This window comes from Dermochelys coriacea, chromosome 6, assembly GCF_009764565.3.
Source record: "Dermochelys coriacea isolate rDerCor1 chromosome 6, rDerCor1.pri.v4, whole genome shotgun sequence".
Classification (NCBI taxonomy): Eukaryota; Metazoa; Chordata; order Testudines; family Dermochelyidae; genus Dermochelys; species Dermochelys coriacea.
The window spans coordinates 13859558-13874930 of record NC_050073.1 but is presented as its reverse complement, the minus strand read 5'-3'; the positions used below and the strand labels follow the sequence as shown (position 1 = coordinate 13874930).

Here is a 15373-nt window from a genome sequence, read left to right as displayed (position 1 = left end):
GGCCTGGCCCCAGCTTCCAGAGGACTCTAGATCCTCAGAACTGCTCACTCCAGCTCCATCCTCCAAAGGGAAAGTTACAGCATAGACTTAAGACAAAGCAAAAAGCTGACAACTTCTGTGCTCTGCCTGGGGAGCACGCAGAGCACTATCCATGGGCTTGTTAAGGATTAATAGTTGGCCTGGCTGGAAGGTGAATGAGGCTCGTCCATGAGATTCATCCTCCTGCTGATTCACTGTTCCACAAGGGCTTGCAGTTGAATTTGCAAGTAGCAGCCACCAGCACGGCTAGGCCCAGGGGCTGCCTGCATGAGTGAGCTGTGGCTATGCAGGGGTTGTGACTAACAGTCCATGCGGTGCCTTTCCTGCTGGGCCAGCAGGGCTTCCTCAGCCCCCGAAATGCAGCTGAGACGATGGAGCCCAGCGGCGCCAGGCAGCAGCCCAGCAGCTGGGGACACCATTGCCCGTGAAGATTATGTGCAGACAGAATGTGATGAGCCATTGCAAAGCCAGTCTGGACTTGGGGCTAACACTCCTGCTCTTCCGAAACACCGGGGCACCTTTCATTATCCCAGGATCCAAGTGTTAAGAAAAAGTCAGCAGCAGCATCCCCAGTGCCAGGCTAGGGCATTGGCTCTGCATTCACTCGGGAGGAGTGTCAGCAACTGCCTCCCCAGTGCTCCCTAGCTTTCCCAAAGTAGTGACCAGCCCAGCTCTGCTCAGCCTGTGCAAGCCAAGAAGCTCACAACCCCAGCGGTCTGACTCCAGCACTGCTGTAGGGTACTTGCACTCATTACAAAGCCCTTCTTAAAAGCAATTAACTTTAGTATCAGGAAACTTTTTAGTCAACTGGGCAGTAAAGACGGTTTGGCTGGCAGGGCTCCTCTGCGGGTTACCTGATCTGAGCCATACCTAGCTGGGAAGGGACCATCGGGAACAGCAGAGGCTGTGGCTAGGAGGTGCTGCACTCAGGCTGCAGCTGGTCTTTTGCTGCTGGCTCATGCCCATGGGTAGCACGCTGGGTTAGAAAGCAGAGGGAATGTTAACCTGACAGCCCTTCCCCCTCTTCCTTCTCGGAAACACCCCAAAAAGAACTCTGAGCCACTCACTTGTCAAGGCCTTTATTTAGGGAACACAACGGACTCCACTTCTGGCTGGCGAAGACAAATGCACCGAGAGAGATGCCAGCCTCACGCGGGAACCCCGCTTGGCCTCAGCCAAGGGCTTGGAGGCCAGACTTTGCTACCTGCTACGCTGGGGTCAAACCAGAGTCACTCTCCAGCGGCAGTACCCTGGTGTCACTGGGAGTAGCAGCTGGCCTCAAGTTTCTGTCCCAGGCACTGAACCGTCTCCTCTGATGCAGTTTGCTCCTGTTGCTGAAGCTACCTCTCATCAGAATTATCCAGACTCCCCGATCCATTCTGCTGCTCCCCCTGGACTCTGCTTATCTATTGACTTGTTTCTATAGGGAAACCCCAAAGAGGCAGCACGGTGCAGCACTTATCCAGCGTCTCATGGCCACTGGTCAGAGCCTCATGCCCTCCAAAGGGAAAACCAAACTGCTACAGTAGCAAGCGGATCCCAGCCTGCGCCCCCCTCTAACAAAGGTGAGGTCGAGGTGGGGAGGGAGAGTAGGTGATCTAGTCCCATCACTGGGGGGTCAGAGCAGGACTGGTCCCTGCTATAATCTCCACTGTTTTCTCCAGTTGCATTTTAAATGGCTCAGGCAGCATTGCGGCCAGCCCATCCCTTGTTCCCTGGAGGGACCCCTCGCTAAGAGATGCTGCCCGATGTTCAGCCGGTCTTCCATGCCAGCAGCTCCCTCTAGCCAATGCCTCTTCCTGGTGTTTGTTGGGAAATATACTTCACCTGACCCACTGCAAGCCCCCTCACCCAGCCCACGGTTGGGTAGCCACATGGGCATGTGAGTGGCAGTGGGGATCTGACAAAGAGCTCCGAATGCTCCCTGGGAATCATTCCCCACCCCACAGGCCAGGGAAGCAAAGGGCAGCTGCCCACCCACCAGGATGGGGGCACATTTAATTCAGGCAAATAAAGCTTCCAGAGTGACCCCAAGGGCTCAACTCTGCGTGATGTCACACAGCTGTAGCTGCACCCTGTGTGACCAAGGGCAGGACTGAGCCCCAAAGATTTAAAAAATGGCAGAGGAAAAAACCCACCCATCTCTATGTTACAGCTGTGCCAGGGAGCTTCCTCTCTACAGCATGTACAGATACAATGGGCACGCGGCTGGAGCAAGGCAGCGCTCGGCCCCGTAGCTACCGCAGGACTGACCACAGCGACAAGACTAGTCAGTGCCTCCCGATTTGTATCAGAGGCCAGGCCACGGGGAGCAGCATCTCAGGGGGGCTACCCAGAGCACTAGGTCTGATGCCAGGCACCCCTTCTGCTGCAGCCATGAGCCCCTGAGCTAGTGGGGAGACAAGGCACAGGAGGGCCTCCTCCAAAGAGCAGTTCACTGGCAGGCCTGCTGGCTAACCCTGCGTAGGACAGAGCAGCTCAAGGTGTGAGTGCTGCTCGTGTTACAGCTACCCCAAGGGCCCCTTGGCGCTGTGCCTCTGATCAGTGCTTGCTTCCAAAGCTGTGAGCAGCTCCCAGTCAGGCCCCGAACCAGCATCATTCCCATCACACAGGGCAGGCGTGGGAGCGAGGAGGGCTGTTTAAAGCTCCAGTAAGCGACCAAACGTAGTGCACAGGCCAAGCCAGGAGTTTAATCATGATCTTGTAGCTCAGCTTTCATCTCAAAGTCCTTCAGACTGTACAGCTAATACAAGAATCACCTCCCCAGCCAGTGACATGCATCCTCTGCAGGGACACAGAAGCTGGTCTATGCCAGCAATGCCCCAGCTTTTAGAAAGACAAACGAAGCTGAAGCTGGGCAGAATTTCATTATCCGATTTGGAATATGGGAAGGACACCTGCTGGGGGCACTCCTGCAGCAGGATCTTCAATGAGCAAGAAAGTTCAGCCCCTCACCATACAGGTGTGTCCAGTTTTCCATGCGAGCGCAAGCATTTTAGGGCAACGCAATTCAGATGCAAGGATAATGGTCCCGGCCAGCTCAGACTGACGCCCTTTAGCCACTGGCTGGGCCTTTCCCTATTACATTAGGGAGAAAGGCCACAAGTGCTCAGACACTGAAGTTTCCCCAGAGTGTTTGGTTTGGTCCTGCAACAACCACTTTCCCCAGCTGTTTGTATTTAGGCTTTTGTTAGTGCAGCACTGAACACCTGCAATAGGCAGCACTATCCCACCCGACAACACAGCCTGCCTCTGAGGCATCCAGCAAAGGGAACACGGAGCACAAAACCCAGCCTGCTTGGAGGGCCTTGGCCTGGCAGCCCAGAACACACTGTCTCTTCAATTGGATTTTAATACACCACATGCAAATGACCTTTAGCAACTCAGTTAATGAGACCAGGTCTCCTAGAGAGCCGTGGCCCTGCAAAAGGCACATGCGCTGGGGAGTGACAAGGCCAGGGTCAGTGTCAGCACATACCAGGCATTCCCACTCGTGAACAGAGTACACGCTTACCTGCACAGGGAGTGGAGGAAGTGCCAATGCGCTGAGAACAACAGCTCCTGACCCAAGAAACAGCTTTAGGGAGGGGGCAGCCCTCTGATTGGCATAGGGCCGGCGAGCTCACCTTCTGACAGGCGCCAGAGGGGAAGTGTCGCTAGGATGAGGGTCTGGCTGCAGTTGGGCCCCTGGTGTAAAGGGAAACTAGTGCTAAAGAAGTCGGGTGAATAACACTCCTGGGTAGCTCTGAAAGCTCGGTCCTGTGTTTGTTTTGCCATATTCCGTTCAACCCAGGGCCACCCCCCCCCACTTCCTAATACATTGTGAGCATGATACAAGCCCCAGACACCCACCACAACTAGACAAGTATGGCCCCACTAGCCCCAGGAAGCCAGGGGCTCCTGACACCAATGTCCCACTGTGTGCACACCTTCCCCTCTAAATCCCACAGACCCCAGGACAGAGCTGAGATCCTCCTTAATTTAAAAAATACAAGTCCATGGGGAGGTGGGTGTGTGTGGGGAATAATAACCATAGAGACATACTGCATTAGGAGTAATCCAGAGGTCCAAGAAGACTTTGCAAAGCTCCCTTAGTATCCTTACAGGCGCTGGCAGGACTCTTGTGCCATAGAATCCTAGAATCTCAGGGTTGGAAGGGACCTCAGGAGCTCACCTAGTCCAACCCCCTGCTCAAAGCAGGACCAATGGCCTGCCAAGCGGGGTCCTTTGACTGCTCCTTGGGGCATGCCCAGAGCAGCGCTGCTGGAGCAAAGGCTGCGCCGATATCACCAGGCTCCCAATATGCTTGAAGAAGAAGCTGAAATGAATGCAAAAATGAGGCCGGCCAGCCAAGCTGCTACTGGTCTAGATGGAGGAGAATGGGAGCTGCAGCAAGGGGGGATTCCTGGGGCAGAGCCACAGTCTGTGCTACTGTGAGGACAATTTTCATAAGGAGAGTTAGGGCTGGTCAGTCCCATCTCTGCCGCTCCGGGGATGTTTGTCCTACAGAGCTAGGAAATCCTCCTTCCGGTAGCCCTTCTGGAAGACACAAACAGACCGGTCCTAAGGAGAGAGATTTCCGCTGAGGAGCTCCAGCACCGCAGCCCAAGGGAGCAAGTCACACATGCAGGCCTGTGTTCTCTAAAGTGAGCGAGACCCACCCTCTGAAAGTCAGGCCCCTGTGAAGGAGTCTCAGGTTGGGCCCCCCAAATCACTCATCACTTAAAAATATGGGCCACAGAAAACATCTCTCCTTCCTGGGCCCCCTGGGGTCGTGCAGCAGTAGGCGGATCACACCAAGGTAGGGATGTAACCAGACTGAGGACCGATAGGATACGTTGTCCCCTTCCTTGGTTCCCCCAAGGCCATTTTTCCCTGGTGGGGGTTGAATGGCCATCGCCAACAGCTCATTAGACTGTCCTTTCATTTCTGAGCAGAGCTACAGAGCCAAGGAAATCAAAGAGCAGAGAGGACGCTGCTGTAGTGAAGCCAGGACCAGGAGTGGGGAGGCAGCGAGGGACAGTCTGAGGAGAATGAGGACCCTGCGTATTTCCCATTAACAGGCTGCTTCCGAATTTCCTAGGCAACGCCCTCAGCCAACTGGTGTGTCGATCCCTGGGGCACCCAAATTCTGCCCAACCCAGGGCTGCATCAGCATCTCCCCAGGATCCCAAGGGCACCTCTAGTTTGCATAAAACGGAGCAGATGGCCTCACCTTGAATACCAAGGAGTCTCCTGCAAGAGGTGACAGGCCCCAGCCCGTCAAGCTCCATCTTAGCACCTCAGATCAAGATGGAGCAGGCGATGATGGGACCCATAGTCTCCATGGGCTGCAGTGGGAGCTGTGGCTCACAGTTGCGCCTCACTTAGGTGACCTGGAGCTCCCCCCCTCGCTGTCCCTGTGCCATGTCCTGGGGAACATCCCCTCCAGAGTCTCGATCAAGAATTGGGACGAGCAAGGAAGAGGCGGTGCCCAACCTCCCCCGGGGAATTCACCCCAGGTTTCATGCGGAGCTCCGGAAGTTTAGGGAGTGCTGTACTGAGGCCCCTGCAACACAGACTATCCGCTGACTGTACTTACGGCTTGGATGGAAGAAGAAGCCTCCAGGCACCTGCGATGTCACTCCCTGAGCCAGCCCCAAAACTCTTGGCAAGCCGAGGCTTAAAGAGATCCTCGTGGGAGCTGGGTGTGGGTGCCAGTCTCCCTCTGGCCACACCCTGACTCAGAAGATTAGATGGTTTTAAAATCCCCAGGAGGCAGAGAACTGAAGACCAATAAGGTGGCCACAGCTCCCCATTGCCATCCCAACGTACTCCTGTCCCAGGGTGGGGTGGTCCTTTAAGGGGTGTGGGGGAGAATGGGGCTTAGCCCCCACCTGTCACTAACTGGCTGCCCCTCCCAGCTGGTGAGATAACAGGCCAACCAGCAGCTCACTCAAGGGGGAGAGCCATGGGAACGCTTCTGGAGGGGACCTTGCCATTCTGCTAAGGGCAAGGGTTGGCTGGGGAGCCTTGCTGGGTGGGCAGCAGCAGAAGCAGCCCTGCAGGGCCCAGGGCAGGCAGCAGGGCCTGGGTTTTCTGGTTGGGATTGAAGCTGAACTGTGTCTGCACAATGCAACCCCGGGAAATGCCAAGCAAGTAGTGACCGTGGTGGGAGGTTCATTGATGCACTGGCTAGTGAGTTGGTCTCCCAGCTTACACTGGAGTGGGGAAACCACGGCTGGGTTTGGAGAGACCCTTTTACACCCCCCTCCAAGCTGACTGAACTCCCAGTTCTTAAAGTGATGGCCCTTGAACACCAGCCTCTTCCCGCCCACCTCCACCATCTGCTGGACCCCAAGCCATTCGTACGTGTGTCTTTCTGGGTGTGAATTATTCCCCGTAACCTGCCTGGGCTCCAGCTGCCTCTTCCTCACGGCTCAAACAAGATGGAAAGGAGGGTCCCCAGGCCACACAAGGCCTTGCCTCAATTAGGGTTCAATGGGGTCATGTTAGCTAACACGTCTAGACAGAGCTCAGTGCCTTTAATGCACACAGAGCTGGTCAAGTTTGAGCTCCAACATAGCCAGCTTCAGAGGGGTGAGCCTGCGTCTTGACGGGTCTTTGCAGTTGGGTTAAGCTAACTTGACTGAGCTACCATGAACGAAGCACGCACGCTCCCTGCCTGTCATCACAGAGCCTTAGCACAGTGAATTACTAGGGCAAGTAGGAAACCAGAATTTCCCTTCGGCAGGAAATCCTGACATTTGGAACAAAAACAAAATTTCGAAACTGGAGTGAAGAGTCCGCATTGTCCACGGAGCACAACTTCTGAAAAGTTTGGATTAAAAAACGGTGACATTTTTGACAATGCTGAAACCACAGAAAACAGGATATGTACTCTAAAGTACATAAAGATAATACTGAAATTCGAATATACATCAAAATGAAATGGAAACGATAAAGTCGAAGTGAAACACTTTGACTTTATCGAAACAAAGCCCTTTGACACTTTCCAACCGAGCTCAGCACGCGCCCGTGGAATGTGCGGATTTTGACAAAACTGCATTTCCCCATGGAAAACAGTTGTGATGAAAAGTTTTTGACCAGCTCTCTGGGTTCTCCTATGGCTGCTAATGCATGCTAACAAAACAGCTTTTGTCATAGTCTGGACAACGCCTTCAGGGAGAGTCCCACCATGTGCAAGCCAACCCGAAAGACAGCATTGGCTCCACCCCAGAGCGGAGCCACCCAGCCAGAGGCTCAGCCAAGCTAGTGCAGAGTGCGTTGGCTCAGGTAGGAACGTACCATCTTGTAGTCCCGGTGCAGCTTGGTGTACTGCCACATGTTGGCCAGCAGGCTGGAAGCAGCTCTGGAGGACTTCTCGCTGTCCGAGCTAGGGGCAAACACACAGAGGACACAATGATGCTATGTGTCCCTCTCCCGTTAGTGTCTGTCTGGCACAGGCCCACGAAACGCACATGTGGGGACGGAGAGTGCTATGCGAGAGGCACTCTGGATTTGGTGGTGTGGGGAGAGCAAGAGAGAAGCCATGGAGTACACCAGGACCAGATGGGTCACTGCTGCACTCAGGCCTGAGGGCCTCTCACCAAGACCGTCATGCTGGGTGTGGCTGGAGAAGTTACTGACACATCGGCCAGCCAAGTCCTGGGAAGATGAAGCTGGGTGGCTAGGAGTGTCCCATAAACATATTGGGGCGAGAGGATTATTCCCCAAGGTGCGCTCCCTTAGGGTAAGGACCTGGAATGATTCACGGGAGGAATTCCTGGCAAGAAGATCCTCTCAGTGGTCCTGGGACCACTCTCAGAGTATGTACTGGGGGCTCGGACCAGCCCAAGCCCGGAGGGGGTGGGGGCTGCAGACTGGCCAGGAAGTCCCCTGCCTCCCACCATACTGATCTGGAAATGCAGGCCAGAAGAGGCTCTCAGACGTTGACATGAGCTGAGTTCCTGTGCCCAAGGAGCGGAGGGGCAGGGCTGAGGGCTGGCTAACGGGGTTGGCAGGGAAGACACGCAGGCTCCCGCCAGCTCCTACCTGTCCCTTTTCTTCTTGATGTAGAAGAGCTTCCGGAGGCCATCAAAGTAGACGATGTCGCGGGCGGCGATGGGGCTCTCCACCACCAGGTTGTTCAGCACGGCGATGATGTTCACGATGACGTCGGTCGGGGGCTCCTTGTCGCCGACGCCCCCTGGGAGCTTCTCAATCAGGTGGCTCACCACCTTGGTCGCTGCCGAGGCAAACGGACCGGTGTCAAGGGCCGGCTCTACAGGCTGGAGCAAAGCACTGGGGACAGTGCCGCCACAGCGTCACCCAAGCCATGCAGCAGCAGACCTGGGTGACAGGATAGCAACACGCACAATGGGGAGAAAGGCCTAGTGGGGTGCAGCAAAGGCCAGGACGGCCTGGGTCTCACTGAATGGCCTAAAGCAGGGAATCAGCAGCACAGCCATGCAACTCCCAGGCAGCACTAAACTGAGGGGAGGTGCAAAAGCTAGTGAGGACCAAGAGAGCCCTACACAGCCAGCTGTGGTATTTTAATAGCACAAAAGGTGCTTAGTCATGCGGGCAGAAAATAGGTAGGGATTCAGCTTGGGAAAGGCTGTTAAAACACCTGGGGCCTTGGAAATACTGTGAGCGTCTGAGGGGGAGAGGAGTGGCTTAGAGGGGAGTGTGCCGTGCGCTGTTTATTCTTTTGCAGTGTAGATTACACCCATCACTGCAGTCTCTGGGCACCTGGCAAATGGCTGCCAGTGCCCAGCTGTGTGCGCAGAGGGGTTGTGCCATCAGCCAAGGTAGGGACGGCCTGTCTGTGCAGAGATCTGCTGGGGGTGTTTGGGCCTCTCTGGGCCCCGAAGGCATTGAGGTGCCCGGGGAGGGAGAAAGCACTAACTAGGCCTGGCTGGTCCCAGGGACGATGGTGGGGACGCGCCCCCCCGAAGCACAGGCAGTAAGAGGAGCAGGAAAGGTCTCTTAGAAGAGAGGCTTGTTGCTAGTGGCAGCTCCTGCCCCATCTAACCCCTGCTGCCATCGACGGCCGCTGTCAGCGCTGGGCTCTCCCTGCAGCCCCCGCCCCCAGCACTCACACATCTCGTCCTTGTTGCGCGCATTGCGGGACAGATTGCGGATCAGCCCCGTCAGGGAGCGCAGCTGGTGATGGTCGGCCGTGCGGACTCGGTCCAGCACAGGGTTCAGGATCCGCTCCTGCTCCAAAGCCACCCTGCTCAGCACGCCAGCCCACTGGGGATGGGGATAGAGAAAGGGAGAATTACAGGGGTGTTGCACCCTGGGCCTTTCAATACTGACCCACCCCACCCTCACCACCCCCGTTCCTTCCACCCCTAGCCATGTATCCCCCCCATCCCCACCACCCCATGCATCCACCTGATCCCTGCCACTCCCACGCCCCGCCCACACATCTCCCCCTCCCATATCTACCACCCCATCTCCCAGCCCCATTCTCAGTGTGGGGGGCCCACTCCATCCCTCTGGTGCTGTCTTCCCTAGCCCCCTCACACTTATATTCCACCCTCTCCCGCTGCCCCGGAGACAACTCTGCTGCAGTAGGGAGGGCTGGAGGCACAACTGCTCCCAGCCTGCCCTTGAATGCTGCCAGCTGCAAGGTAATGGTGGGCACAGGGCGGATGAGACCAGGGCAGGTGGCATCACTTCCTGGAGGGCGGGTACAGAGGCTCAGCTCAGCCTGATCCCTCTGGGCCAGTCATCTCACCCTCAGCAGCTGGGCAGAGGTGACCAGAAGCCCTGGGGATCTACAGCACGGCCTCCCTGCATTGCCCCACCGTGGAGTCCAGCCTCTGAGGCGGGTTCAGGCTGGGCCTCTCTGCAGTGGTGGCTCCAGTCTGTGCCAGGCTGGGGGACGTGTGGGCACCTGTCTTCCAGCTAGTCTGTCAGAGGCCACCATGGCCCAGGGGAATGACGCAGCCTGAGCGGGATGGGACTGGCCTGTCCCCGGGCCCAACCTCACCCTCCGGTCTCCAGCGGTGATGTTCTGCAGCGCCCCCGAGGCTGCCTCCGTGGTGTGTTTGTTCAGCTCGCACTGCTGCAGCAGCCGGTTGTAGATGCCCACGATCTGCGGGTTCCAGAGCCACTCCATCCCTTTGGGGTCCTTGGAGACCTCCGTGAAGGTCACCATGTCTGTGTTCATGCGGTGCTGGGGGGCCGAGGAGAGAGACCAGCCCGTCAACAGAGAAACATAGCCCAATGAGGGCCCTGCGCACATGGGGCAGTCCCACTTCCCTCTCACCTCCGTCCCCAGCTCCACGGCCCCCCATCCCTACCGCCCAGGAGCAACGCAGCTGCCCTAAAAGTGGAGGTGCCACCAGCACCTTAACAATGGCCCTGCCTTCATGCCAGCCCTTCCCCTGAGGCCCTGCCACTCCCCCAGCCCCCACCCTCACATGGCTCATTCCCCCAAAGCCCTGCCGCCTGCCCCACCTCTTCCCCTCAAAACCCCGCCCCCCACTCACTCCTCTCCGCCCTTCCCTCCCTTCACTCATCCTCATGGCCATGAGTGGGAGGGCACCGCCCTTCCAGCCGCACTTTTAAAAGTGACGGGACCATGGCCTCTTGGTCCCCCCATCCCTTTGACCCCCATTCTCTTCCCTATCACCCCTGCCCCCATGAGCACCCAGCTCCATCCCTTGATTTGTGACCCCCCGTCTCTCAGCTAGGCGCGCGGGTTCACCAGGGGAGTGTTCCAAAGCCAGGCACACAAGTATTCATGGAAACCTATTTTTAAATGTCCCTGCGGGTGGGAAGGTGCGCACGCTCTCCGCCAACCACAGACTCAGAAGAGCACCAGGTGATCAGTCATCTGATCAGTCCACCCACCCACACCCTGATCCTCTGCCCACTGGAGGCTTCCGGCCCGGCACAGGGTCGCTGAACCAATTATCTGCTCGCCCCTCGTTTCAGCGACCCAGCTCATCACTCACTGGCCATGTCCTATTCGAGTCCCCTCCTCTTCCCCGCCATCGCCCCGCAAGACGCGCCCGCCCGCCCCGTTCTCACCTCTCGCACTCGCCTGCTCTGGGGGCTGAAGCAGCCCACCAGCTCCCCCGTCCCAGCAGTGCCGTCCCGCCGGTGCCCCTCCAGCCGCTGCAGCGAGGACGGGGGCATCTCATCGTACAGGCGGTAGGAGAGGTTCCGCAGCACGCACACGGCATTCTCCACGCTCTGGGGACGGGGGAAGCGGGATCAGCCTGGGCCACTCACTCCAGCTGGCTCGCCTTTCAGAGCCCACGTGGGAGAGGCTCTGGCTGGACTGTCCCACCCAGCACTGCTTACTAGAGTCTGGGCCCAGCCAAAGAGGAGGCTGGGAACAGGGCCTCCCATCAGGGCTGGGCTAGTGCTCCCACAGTGCCAACACGACCAACAAAGCTCACAGCCAGCCAGCCCATGTCTAATGTGCCCATCACCCTGGTATCGGGGTGCCAGTTCATTCTCTAGGCTCAGTGCCCTTGTTTGAGGGGCTCCCAGTGAATAGGGACACAGCCCTGCCCTGGGACGGTTCATGGAAGTGATCAGTGATCAGAGGCGATCAGTTTCCCATTCCCTTCTCCACCTTGCCCGGCTTGGGAAACTGTCCCCGAACCTCAGACCCTTGGCGGCGGGGCCGAGATGCGCCAGGAACTGTGCTCCCCGTGGCCCCCCGTTGCGGAGAGCTGGAGCACGGCTCAATCTGTGCCTGAGAGGCAGACAGAGGCACGGACTTTATGAATGGAAACACTCCGCCTTCAGAGATGAAGGGGTCCTGAGTGTCCCCCCAGCAGCCCTGGCCTCGCTCCCAGCATCCCAACCCCCACGTCCCCCCAGGCACGGTCCCCTGCCACTGGGGCTCCTCCCATCTGAGTCAGGAGGCCCGGCCTTTAAGGGGAGTGTGGCTCAGACAAAGGCGACACACTGCCGGAGCCAGCCCACTGCCTTCCTCCTCCTGAAGAGGTGTGCAGGGGAGAGGCCCGTGGCCTGGGACGGAGCTGGGGGCGCTGCACATAGGCTCTATGGCCCCTCCATTGGGGCAGGAGTTTAGTGGGAGGCTCGGGATGGCCCCCGGCCAATTGGCTGGCAAAGGGCTCCGGGAGGCTGGCGACTGCTCAGTGAAGGGCTCTGACAGCTGCAGCTCTAGGGGTTAGGCTGCTTGTGGGGATTACACCTGGTCCCCCCAGCCACTCGGCATGGAACAGCCGCAGGGCATTCAGCCGGCCCCACCGGCTCTCCAGTATGGCAGAGCCATGGCAGGCTGCAGGCTGGCTGGGGGTTGAAACACCCCATTGTTCTCAAGCGGGGCTGGCCAGGCCGCACGGGGGAGGCTGGGGGCTGGCTGAGGTCAGGACTGGTGCCCGGGCTGTGCTGCTGGGGGCAGGAGAGATAAGCCCTTTGGGGCAGGGCCTGGCAGACCTCAGGCGGGTGGGGAGGGGCTAAGGAAGCTGGTACCGCGGTGAAGTGCTGCTCCAAGCCAGGAGGAAGCAGAGACAGTGAGAGAGACACACCCCAGCCTAGGCTGTTCACTCTAGGTGGTGAAGATGAGAGGCTGGGCCCCCAGCGCAGACAGGCAGATGCAGACTCCCTCCGGGGGTGGGGGGCTCACCTTGTCCTCTGACTTCCCCACCTCCAGAGCGCTGTTGATGTAATTGATCATGGAGTCCACCAGCCCGTGGCACTCGCGCATCTTCTGCCGGGTCTGCTGGCTGGCGGAGCTGAGGTTCCTGCAGGGGGAACCCAGGGCCCAGGACTGAGAGACGGAATCTCCCCTGCCAATCCATGCCCCCAGCCTCTGCCGGGACCCCCTCCTCGGCCAGGCCAGAGCCACTGCCCATCTAAGAGGGGGATTCCCTCTCCAACAGTGGCCAACGCTGGATGCTGCCGAGGGAGGTGTGAACCCCCTGTAACGTCCCTCCGTGTTAGTATTCCAGAATACTAACTCTGGGCTGGGCATTGCTGCCTGACCAGTTCGGGCCCTGCAGTGTGAGGACTGGGGATACAGGGTCCCGCCCAGGGGGCATGCAGGCCTTGTTCATAACACTGGGGGCCAGAACCAATATCAGAACCTTGAAAGTCTCCATTGCTCTCGGCCCAGAGCTCTCCCAGCCCATGTGGCTCAGCGGCCAGGGCGCAGGGCACGATCTCCATGCCTAGGGGCTGGAAGAGCTGGTACCTGAGCAGGCCTGTGGAGTTGTAGAAGATCTCCGCTTCCGAGACGTTCTGCTGGATGATGGCAGCGCTGCCCGTGCCGGAGAGTGGGGTCAGGATCAGGTCGGTGAGATGCTCCAGGGTGTCCCTAGCCAGCCGGTCCTTTAGGGTGTCGCTGGAGGAGAGATTCCACAGGATCCCTGCAGGCCGCAGAAAGCAGCACTTAGCCCCAGAGAGCATCCAAACGGGTTAAACTCCTGGGCCATTTGTACCAGGGGTTCACGCTCCCCTTCCTCTGACAAGCCTGCTGGGCTAGCTGCCCCTTCCCAGCTGCCACTCGAGCGTCCCATAGCACGGGGGCTGCCGCCCTTGGCTCGCAAGGGGGTTCCAGCAGCAAGTGACCTTTGCCTCCCCCTCACCTCTATGCCTGAATCCAGCAGGCAGCCTCTGATCTGCAGCCAGGGGAGGAGGCAGGGCTCAGAGGACTCTTCCCATCCCTCGGGAAGCTCAGAAACCCCGATGCAGTGACTTGACTCCCAGAATGGCAGGCACGCTGCACAATCCACCAAGTTTTGCTGGCGTCATTCATGGCCCTGCTCTATGTGGATGGGCAGCCTCTCGGGGTGGGGTCTAATTACCTGGGGCTGTTAGTCATCAACCAGCTGCACACAGGCAGCCAGGGAAGGGGACCCGTTGCCCCTCAGTTCCAATGAGCCCAAGGAGCAGCACCGACAGACATAACTAGCAGGGGGAGTTGGGAGGAGACAGACAGACACTGTTTGAATCCAAGCTGTGCAGGGCCCTGTTCTAGCAGCTCCGATGCCCAACAAAGCCTCTGCACTAGGCCGTTGCTGCAAGAAACACACAGTTTGTGGGGAGTTCCTGAAATTCCCAGGAACTTGTCAGAGCAGGGCAGCCCCGCAGGCTTGGTCATGTGCCACCTGCTGCATTCCAGAGCTCACCAACTCCTCCCTCTCCCTCCCCTGCCACAGCAGCTCTCAGGATAGATCAAAGCATCATGCTGTCCCACTAGGGGTAGCCGCCCGGCCAGGGACTCAGGGGGCCTGGGTTCAATTCCTGCCTCTACCACAGACTCTCTCTGTGCCCCAGGGCAAATCACTCGGTGTGTCTGGTCCCCATCTGGAAAATGGGGACAAAGCCTCCGAGGGCTGTTGTAGACAAACTCTAACTGTGAGGCACTCAGCTACTCAGCCAGAGAGAGACTCCCTGCTGCCGAGCTTCCGCCCACGCTGCATCTGATGCTTTAGCAACAATGGCCTAAATTCCCTCGCTGGTGTGAATTCACTGCAGTGGGGCTTTGATGATTTATGCCAGCTGAGGACCCAGCGCCATGGGGGACAGCTCTGATCTCCCCGGGAGGCAATGGGACCTAACAAGGAGGCGGTCACTTGCCAGGCACTCCCTGTGTGCAGGGCAAGCCAGCCTGGGGCTGAGCTATCTGGCCATGGCTCTCTCCATCCTCCAGCTGCATTTAGCTAAAACCACTTTCACAGACTCCATTACGCTTGTAATAGGCATTAAACCCTTCGCATCATCGCCCCTGGGCCCGGCTTTCCCATTAGCTCTGGTATAGGCTGAGACAATCAGAGCCTGGTGGGCAGGATTAGAAAGGGCCTTTGTAACAGAGGCAAATGTAATCTCTGCTCTTGGCCTCTCCCTGCACAGCGCTGCCTGTGAGACAAAAAGCCAGGTGGAATCTGGCCCCTGGCCAGGGCCCAATCTCCCCCTCCACCATTCATCTCACTCCCTCTCTGCTCTCTCCAGCAGCAGCAGCCAGCCTGGGCAAGAGAAGCCTGTATCCCACCTCAATCTCTATATCTGCGTCAGCTCCCCTCTCTTATCAGCACGCTCCCCGCCTAGGAGGCGCTGGGGTGTAGCCCAGCCTGGTTTCATAAGAGGGACAGCATCCCTTCCCATTCCAGGGCGGCCTGATGACTGGTTAGTCCCTCCTCCCGCCGGCAGGGCAGGACAGTCTGAGCTACCCATCCACCCCAGGTTCCCTTGCCTGACCCTGAGCCCCTCCTGGCCCCACAGTGATAAGATTCAGATCTGACTGGCTGTATAGTAACCCAGGCTGCCAGCTCCTGCGAGCAGGGTTCACGTGCCTGCTCTCCCTGGCATGCCCATGGGCCCTGACAGCGTGGTGTAGAACCAACCATGCGGTGAC

At 58.1% G+C, this 15373-nt stretch overlaps 1 protein-coding gene across 1 annotated transcript in view; it reads right to left on the bottom strand.

Annotated features, from left to right (window-relative positions):
• Window positions 1–2709: 2709 nt before the first annotated feature.
• The window catches only part of PKP3 (plakophilin 3), a 37751-nt gene continuing 25087 nt past the window's right edge, over window positions 2710–15373 (bottom strand). The window contains exons 6-13 of the mRNA XM_038408040.2: window positions 13211–13385; window positions 12644–12761; window positions 11068–11232; window positions 10022–10207; window positions 9123–9276; window positions 8074–8266; window positions 7327–7414; window positions 2710–4578 (exon numbers count right to left, since the gene is read on the bottom strand). Of these exons, the coding sequence (XP_038263968.1) occupies window positions 4543–4578; window positions 7327–7414; window positions 8074–8266; window positions 9123–9276; window positions 10022–10207; window positions 11068–11232; window positions 12644–12761; window positions 13211–13385 (1115 nt within the window). The 3' untranslated portion in view covers window positions 2710–4542. The remainder of the gene's footprint in view (window positions 4579–7326; window positions 7415–8073; window positions 8267–9122; window positions 9277–10021; window positions 10208–11067; window positions 11233–12643; window positions 12762–13210; window positions 13386–15373) is intronic.